Source organism: Tauraco erythrolophus, chromosome 1, assembly GCF_009769465.1.
Source record: "Tauraco erythrolophus isolate bTauEry1 chromosome 1, bTauEry1.pri, whole genome shotgun sequence".
Lineage (NCBI taxonomy): Eukaryota > Metazoa > Chordata > Aves > Musophagiformes > Musophagidae > Tauraco > Tauraco erythrolophus.
This window is the reverse complement of record NC_141465.1, coordinates 7,830,971-7,839,930: the sequence shown is the minus strand read 5'-3', so window position 1 is coordinate 7,839,930 and position 8,960 is coordinate 7,830,971. Positions and strand designations below refer to the sequence as shown.

Sequence of the window (8,960 nt, the reverse complement as noted above, 5' to 3'; positions counted from 1 at the left end):
GCGCGGGGGCCGCAGGAAGCGGAAGCGGGCGGAGGTGGCGGCTGTGTTGCGACACGGCTGCTGAGCGCGGCGGTGGCTTCTCCGGGCGCCTCCCGCGGGGCGACCCTCTGCCCGCTCTCTCGGGGCTGGCCGGCGCTTGCGGCCGGCTTGGCGGCAGCAGGGCCGAAGCCGGAAAGCGGCCGGGGCCGACCCCCTGCGGCGCCGAGGCGGGAGGGGGAGGACTCGGTCCGTGTTAGCCGGCACCGCCGTGGGCTGAGGAACCTCTTTTCCAGAGCGGCGGGTAACGTCCAGCTCCCGCTCACCGGAAAGCTGCGGGGCTGAGGTGAGAGGGGGCACTGCCTCGCCGCCGGCAGCCGAGGCGGGGCGGGCGGCCGGGTGTGGGTCGGTGGCGGCGGCTTTCCGAGGCCCTGGCGGGTCGTGACTCGGCCGCGTGGTTACAGGGTTTCCTTGCGTTGTGTGTCGCGTGGGGAGTTCTGCGGGGCACGGTGTTCGCGGAGAGATGCGGTGGTTAACGATTCAGCCGGTGAAGGGCTGTTGCCCGTAGGAACGTAATAAAAGAAGCAGGATGTGGAGGCTGACACCGAGACTTTCGAGTCACAGGACAGTAAGAACAGTGTTATAACATGGACACTGAAGGAGCAACATCATCAGCAGGTGGTCTCAGATTAAGTGAATAAGACCTGATGCTCATAATCAGCCTTTTATTTAGTATTCTTGCTTCTTTCTGAGCAGCTATGTTTTCATCCTCCTCATTCTCATCAGATGAGTGGAGATCCTAAAGCAAAAATGAGTGAACAGTAGTGGTGATTAACATTGTGGTGTTAAGCGAGCAACAACGTAGCTCCAGCTGTAAAAGCAGCAGATAGTGAGATGTTCCCATATCTATAGTTTGTGAAAGCTCAAGGAAGGAAAGATGTTTCTTTTGTCTTCCAGTCATCACAAAAGATAAACCTGCCTTCTATGAAACACATCACCAGTCTAGAAATCTGGCAGTAGTGTGCTCACTGCTACTATTATCTTTTCAGGGCAGAGAGCTGTTAGCAGTGAAAGTCAAAGAACTTGTAGCTAAGCCTTTTCTGTTAGTGGTATAATGAAAGGAAGCAAGGACTTTGGGAGATCTCCCTCGAATAACAGGGAGAACTGAAGGGAAAAAACACCCAAACCCAGGGATATACTGATCTCAAACTAATGTGGATAGTGGCAGACCCTGGAAAAGGGAGGCAAGTGGGTGGACTTGTCGATAAAGGAGGTGATGGTCGATAGTGCTGGTGGATAAGGGGTAGAATGGCGAGGATGGCAGTTTGGGCCAAACTGAGGGTAAAGTTTTACTGTTGGCTTAAACTAAGTGTGTACAGCTGCTCAGGGCCCTGAGTCCTGCTTTGGCTGGTGAATTGGCTCTATCAAAAAGTTACATTAGCAAGCAGGACTAAAGCAATTATGCAACTGTGCAGTTGCCATTGTTTCCTCCTGACCTCTTGGTCTGCTGTGAGCACAGTGGAATCTACCTTTCTCATGGTTCTATGATGATCTTGGATAATCTCTGCACGATCATGCAGTTGTACTCTGGGAGCGTTACGGAGTTTTAAAATAAGGTGAGGCTCACTGAAAAAAGGAGGGAGACCAGAAAGAGAGATTTGAGGAATGGAAACTGGAACTGGATGAGGAGCAAGAGGTAGGAGTTGAAGTCCAGTTTTTAGCAAAAGAAGAAACAAGTGCCAGAAGTCTCACAGGCCTTCTCCTTTTAACTCTTTGGGTCCTCGTGTGGTTTTTATCACTTTGGGGTTTTCTCCTTTATTTTGGTTGTTTTTGGTTAGTGTGCTACTGAACTGGAGTTTAGAGGTTGTACTAGAAAATAGGGTAATCCAAGATTAACTGTCACTGTTACCGTGCTAAAGATTTCCTTTTTTTTTTTTTCCCCTTCTCTCCTTTCCTCCTCAGACTTATGTAATTAGGAAGAGCTGACCACTAAAGAGAAAATGTCGTCTTTGGAAAAAGGTAGGTGACTTACATGATATCTAAGCAGACTGGATTAAAAGTACTTGAATCCTAAAAGCCAGAGTTACACTGTATGCCAGACTTCATTCATTTAAACTTATTCCTTTTATGTAGCTATTAGGAAGTAGTTATGTGACTTCATTATTGCGGTGAAAACCAGAGCTGCCTGGGTGGAACAGCCAATTCAATGTGGTTTTCTAATCCAGCTTTGTATTGAAAAACAAGTTTGTCATCTGTTTGTCAGTCCTCCTCTAGTAGTTAGAAGCTGTTGGTCCTGATTCAGCCGACTCGAAAGTGGGTTGCTTATATAAGCAATATATATCCTACATCCGATATAAGAATGCTACTACAGCACTTCTGAAATTCGTTATTTGGATAGAGGACACATTACTTTCCACAGTATGAAGAAAAAAGCAGTATGTCTAGCTATGCTCTAAGAAATTTTCTTGCTTTCACCCATTGTGAGGAAACTACTGCAATACTGTTTCGTTCAGCTGGAAACTTACTGAACTTACATAAAATGAATTTCACTATATGTTATGCATATTGGGCAATTCAGAGCAGAAAGCAGCATTACTGGGAATATGGGGTCTGTTGATTAGAAATGAAGCAGAACTGCCGTGTTGGCTTTTCTTAAACCTTCACTTGGACAACTAGAAGACATGGTAGATAGTACTTAAAAGTCTGCAAAACTTCTTAAGATGTTGGTAAGTATGTAGCTAATAGCTGCTTTTCATTTAATTCTTGCTTTTAAAATGAGGCTGCTCTGATTCTGTCAGCTCCCAAAACCTGATTTTGCTCTCAACCTCTGAGTAATATTGTCAGGAATTTTCTCCGTACTAGCTCTTTTTTGTGTCTGCATTTAATCCTGTATGGCAGCAGGAAATCAAGATTAATGCAACTGAAATCAATGTTTGTGTCTTGTACTATTAGTATTAATGAGCAACACACACTTGACTAAGGACTTTTCTAACTTGTGCTTGATGATTTCTGCTGTGAAGGGCTATTTTGCACGTGTGGTGTGCAATTAAAATCTGCAACTTTGAAGTACAGAAGCTAAGTGGAGAGTTATAATGAGACTATAACAAAGTGAAAGGTGGTAAACTTTCTCTCTGCTATTTCCAAATTTTAGTCGATGATGCCTCATCACCCATCCGAGGATCTGGAGATGGCATGGAAACAGAGCAGACAGCTGAATCGGTGGAAGGAATCACTGGAGCCAGCACTACGAACCATCACATCCACCACAGCCCACATAAAAAGACAGTCTCTTCCCTGAGTCCTGGAGTTCTGCAGCTGGGGAAAATACATGCTGATAAATCAGTGGAGATTGAAGCTGTTCGTATATTAGTCCCCAAAGCAGCTATCACTCATGTTGTTCCAACTAAAAATGCTAAGGTAGCTAAATCAGTGGGACATAAAGGAGACACGTTCCATCAGTCAGATGGACCTGTAGATCCCAAGAAAGAACAGATAGAGCTGAAAAATGCAATTGAAAAGCTAAAGAATTCAGAAAAGCGATTGTTACAGGATAAAGAAGGTCTCTCTAATCAGCTGCGTGTACAGACAGAGGTAAGAATTTTTTTTTTTTTTTTTTTCCTCTCTCTCACAACTGAGCTGCTGTGGTTTATGTAGACAGTTTGTGAATGCAACCAAAGAGAACTGTTAGGACACTCTAGCCTTGAAACAAATAGTTTCTGGTTTGGAACTTATCAGCTGAGATACAGAGCAGAAGTACATCTAAGAACTCTAGTGCTGCTTCTCTGACAACAGATAAAAAATATGAAAGGCTTGAAGCCAAGAGAAACACGTTGGAGGGATGCGGGGAAATGTATCTTTAATGAGAAAAGATTTTGCTCTTCAACTGGACCACTAAGTTTAAAATGTTACGCCATAAAAATTTCTACTACATGTAATTTCTACATCATATAACCTGTGAATATCTTCTCTAATCCTTTATCTTACTGATTCAGGACTTGAATGCTACTGAAACTTATTTGTTTCTTGTAGCAGACTTTCATTCTTCCTTTTTGGCCTCTGTTAGAATTTAAACACATTTAAAGAATGTGTTAAAAGTGCATTAGTCTCAAATGCTTGTGCTTACTGTAGTGGATTGTGAGGCTTAATACACTCTGCATTGGATGCTTCCCTTTGTGGAAAGAGAAAGGCAATTTATTGTTGGCAATTTGCAATAACTTGCTCCGCTTTCTGGAAGTAGGAGGGAGGTGTTTTGTTCTGTATTGATAATTACAAGACAGTCTGGTCTAATCCTAGGTGAATCGGGAGCTGAAGAAATTACTTGTTGCGTCTGTTGGGGATGATCTGCAGTATCACTTTGAACGGATGGCTCGTGAGAAAAATCAGCTCATCCTAGAAAATGAAGTCCTGGGACGGAATATGTCTCAGTTGTCTGAACAATTAGAGCGCATGTCTATACAGTGTGATGTGTGGCGAAGCAAATTCCTAGCAAGCAGGTATTCCCTCTTACAGAGCTGTTGTAACAGCATTCTCCTTCAGTCTTTTATTCCATATGCCCATTGCAATACCTGGCAACGTGCTTGTATATGCAGGGGACAGCCACAACAGCTGTACCAACACCTACCGTGAAATCTGAGGGTACAGAAGTGGTAAAGAAAGTAAGCTCCTTGTAAATCTGAATAGTTCTGCTTTTCAAAGGTAACACAGTGGGTCCTAAACCTCCTAAAATCTCAACTACCATTCTTGTCAACATAGCAAGAGAAGTTCTTGATGCTGATAGACTGTGTGCAGTTTAGGGTTTAAAAATGTCTTCCAAGACGGCTGTCTTGACTTGTCTTGAAGGCGATTAGCTCGATTTTTTGTCCCCATCCCCCAGTATGATATGATCACCAGTTTGTGAAGAAGTTGATTTGGTTAAGAACTCAGCTTACAGTGACTGGGAAGGACAGCTCAGTACAGAAGAAAGAGTAGGGCCACCTTTCATTAAACACCGATCCTGTCACTGCTCAGAACCCTACTGTTACATCTGTAACCATAGAATAGTGGGTAGCAAAAGTCAGGAGCAAAACTTAAGCTGGTCTGAATGCCAGAATCTCATTTGACAGTGGATTAGACTTTTAACTTGCTATGTATAGTTGTCTTGACAGATCTTTAAATAGTATTCTAGGATTTTTATCTTGGATGTAACTAAATTTTAATTATGATGCTAAATGCATATTACAAAAAGGTCTTAGTGCTCAGAGGAAATGGTAATAGAATACAGTGTCCTCCCTTTAATCTACTAGTCTTAAGAAGTTTCTGCATATTGAGTGAATGTAAATACTTCTGATAGTCCTGGCTAGGCAAGTGTTACTATCCTAATTTAGGTCGTTCCTTTAGTGCTAATTACCAGGAGTTCTGAGACCAGGGGTGCAAGTCCCTTCTAGGAACAATAGTGTGTCTGTATGCTTAGAGTAACCCCTTTTGCTATTGTAACATTCTGGTTCGCTGAGATCTGGGATTGCTAACTGGTTGTTGGTTAAATGTAATTCTGCTTTTTGCATTTACAGTAACTCAGGTATTTGAAATACCTGCTCGAGGGGCTTGTGCCAAGTCTCATGGCACAGCGTAATATGACAACAGTTGTCTCATTTGTAGCTCTTAAAAGCTCATATCTGGCACACAAAACATGAAGTTATTGCTCCTAAGAAAGGCAAAGGTCAACGGGATCTGTAGCCATAGCTGTTGTCTTTAGAGATGAATATGAAAATACGTGATTACAGCAGGCTTGTGAGAACGGTGTTAGTAAAACAAAATGTATTTAGCTCGCTCTCTCTCAGGGTCCTCGCCTATCATGTTCACTTACCCAAGGTGTTGTAAAATCTGTTACTAGATTTGTATTAAGTGAGGTCAGATTGTATAAACTCAGCAAGCCAAAACACAATCTTGCACTTGTGTTGGCTCTAGTTGAACAGAAATTCCTCTTCATACACGTCCTTCGTAATAAGGTTGATACAGGCCCTGCGTAGGGGAGGCAGGGTGAGAACAGCAGCTTAATATTTAGTTTCAGCTGACAATTTATGGTCTGCAGTAGAATCAAGGCAACTTTCAAACTGCTCACTTACGCTACTGATTGAAGGTTTCTTTTGCAGGGTTATGGCTGATGAGCTGACTAACACCAGAGCAATTCTTCAGCGTCAAACCAGGGATGCACAAAGTGCAATCCAGGACTTGCTGAATGAACGTGACCAGTTCCGTCAAGAGATGATTGATACACAGAAGTATGATTCTTCTGATCCAGACTACCTCTGTGCAAGCGTTTAATTTCTGCCAGTTTATTCTAGGCCAGAGCAGAATCAAATAACTTTCTCCTGTTCCAGTGATATTCAACAAAAATCAATTATGCTGATGGATAGTACGGTCACTTTTCAGTCTCAGAGCTGAAAGAGCCAAAGCAGCATTAGTTCTTCCTTCATTCCCTGGAAGTGTGAGGTCTTAGGAGTAATATACTGTAGAACTGACATCCCTCATATCCTCAGGCTTTCTCTATTTAATCACTTACTGTCTTGTCTTCAAGTCTCCTCTGTCTCCTTCCAAAACATACTAATTCTACCCGCATTGATGTTTTAGTGCTTATCCTGCCAGATGTCAAGTAAGTTTTACCAGTATTAAAATACTGTGTTGGTGAGCCCTTGCCTTAGAGAATAGCCTGTTTGCCTCCTTGTTTTTAAACAGTTGCTGTTTTTTTTTCCCCATTTTTTTTAGTTAACATTTAGCTTGTGCAGTAAGTCTTGGGAAGGGACGATTCCTCTAAGTATGCTGTGTGCTGATAGTCTAGAGTACAAAAACCACTAATAGTGCTTTTTTTCCTTTCTGCATAGGCTGCTGGAGGAGCTGATGGTTTCTCTTCAATGGGGGAGACAACAGACATACTACCCTAGTGCCCAACCTTACACTACAACAGAACTAGCAGCTGTGAATTGTAAGCTAGCCAAAGCTGTAAGCTCACATCTTCTTGGAAATGTTGGCACTAACAGTCCAAAAAAGACAACAGCGGTGGAGTTTTGCAATACCCCTGCTGAGAAAATGGCTGAAATGGTAAGAACTCTTCATACATCTCAATCTGTCAGCACAGAGTCTTCTTTCCAGAAAGAAATGCCTTGCTTTGTGTTAACTACTTAGTATCATGCCTTTTTTAAAAACTATATGCAGGGGAAACATGCTGAATAGAGCTGTTTCATTTAAAAAAAGAAAAAAAAAAAAACCTAACCTCTCAAACAAAACAAAACAAAACCTACACAAAACAAACAACAACCTGGAAGAATAAGCAGAACAACATAAACAATAGGATGATACATATGTTTCCTTCTCTGTCTCTAGCAGGACAAATAACTGGGTTAAAATTTGTTTAGTGTGTCAGGAGGAAGCCAACTGAAAATACTTAATTGACTTTAAAAACTGAGTGGGAGAAGAAACCTAGTTTGAGTAGGAATAAGTCATAACACTTCAGTAGTTTCTGTTGTCCTGAAAATTGGTTTTGTTGAAAGTGGGTGGAAACACAGAGAGAAGCTGTATGATTATCTTTCAAGATAAAGTTTCACTGCAGGAAGCTTGATGTTTAAATAGCAAACTAGATGAACAGTTTAGTCTGGAAGCAGTTGCATTGCGCTGAGCAGCAGGAGGCTCACAGTGCCTAATTATCTGTGTTGCCTGGTTTTGCTCAACTCTGCTAAAAAGATTAGATTTTTTTTTATTCTCAATAAGATCATACCTTGGATTTCTGATGGACATTACTAATTTATAAACAGTACTTAATGTCTTTACGTTGAGGGTCTGGATAGATGGATATTTAGTTTTCAACTTGAAAAAAACCTTGCTTTTGAGCGGAAGTCCTTCCTAGCTGTTAGAGAAAGACAGACTCCATTAAACTTAGTAGATACATTTTCATTCTCAACTTTTCCATCCTTAGGTGCTACGTGTACTGGATCCAGCTGCACGTACAGAAACATCAACAGAAGTTTCTTTTTCTGAGACTTCTCCATCTTCCTTCCTTTCCACAAAAAAGAGTATTGGAAGGTTTCACCCATATACAAGATACGAAGATGTAACTTTCAATTGTTGCAATCACTGTCGAGGAGAGCTGATAGCCCTTTAAAAACACAACCAATGCAACTGTACGTGCACTCTTTCTGAAGAATTACACTAGTTGATGTTCAGCAGGCTTCCCTTTTTCCTATTTCTTTCCATAATGGGTGAGTTTAACATTGGAAGATACGCACTTTCTGCTTCTCTGCCTCTTGAAGTTAGGGACTGACAGGATTTCCTTGGCCTCTGGGAATATTTCTACTCTTTTTCAGTGTGGAAAGCTACTTGTTTTCTTCTACAAAGGCAAGACCAAAAATGTTATGCTGGTCCAATTTGTAGAGCATAGAGATGCCCTTGACTATTTAAGGTTTACTGTCTTATTAGCAAATCTCCATAAATTTCCTTTTAGAGGGAGACAAAAGTGTAGCTATACCAAAGTAAACGAAGTGCTGATAGGTCAATAATAAAAAGGAATATGTGCAACAATTCTTCATAGCTCTAAGTTCTGAAAGAAAGAGCCTATGCAGTGTTGCAGCCCTCCTGGCAAGAAAGGGAAAGAGCTTGAATGAACTCTAGCTAGAGTATATAAAAAGTAACTGGTTTTAAATGGATTCTGGAAAACAAAACAAATTCTTTTTGTTTCCATAAAGCTAAAATAATGGATTTTCCATCTATTTCAGCTTCTAGAGTGAAGCTGTTGCATAGCTGATCCCCAGTGAGGACAGACTGATATACCTCCTTTAGTACATAGTGTTGAAACTTGACCTAGCATTAGAACTGAATCCTTGACCAAGGTCTTCCTGGGTGTTATGGGAAGCTGAAGATAAGCACTACATTTGCAGAGGTACTGGTAAAAAAAAAATATATTTTTTTACTTGTATGGTTTTATAATCTTGATGTAGGTTAAAAGAAATTTTAGCAGA

At 41.6% G+C, this 8,960-nt stretch overlaps 1 protein-coding gene across 1 annotated transcript; it reads left to right on the top strand.

Annotated features, from left to right (window-relative positions):
• Positions 1–220: 220 nt before the first annotated feature.
• Positions 221–8,653, top strand: BLZF1 (basic leucine zipper nuclear factor 1). Its single transcript, XM_086622327.1, has 7 exons — positions 221–322; positions 1,939–1,995; positions 3,128–3,567; positions 4,270–4,469; positions 6,105–6,233; positions 6,834–7,050; positions 7,922–8,653. Exons 2-7 carry the CDS (start codon positions 1,977–1,979, stop codon positions 8,105–8,107), a joined length of 1,191 nt encoding a protein of 396 aa, XP_086478453.1. The 5' UTR covers positions 221–322; positions 1,939–1,976; the 3' UTR covers positions 8,108–8,653.
• Positions 8,654–8,960: the final 307 nt, after the last annotated feature.

What these genes read in the sequence shown, in the direction of transcription:
- BLZF1 (XM_086622327.1), top strand. An exon ending in GAGATGATTGATACACAGAA is followed by an intron (nt 6,234 to 6,833) that starts GTATGATTCTTC and finishes CTTTCTGCATAG; the next exon opens with GCTGCTGGAGGAGCTGATGG. An exon ending in CTGAGAAAATGGCTGAAATG is followed by an intron (nt 7,051 to 7,921) that starts GTAAGAACTCTT and finishes TTCCATCCTTAG; the next exon opens with GTGCTACGTGTACTGGATCC.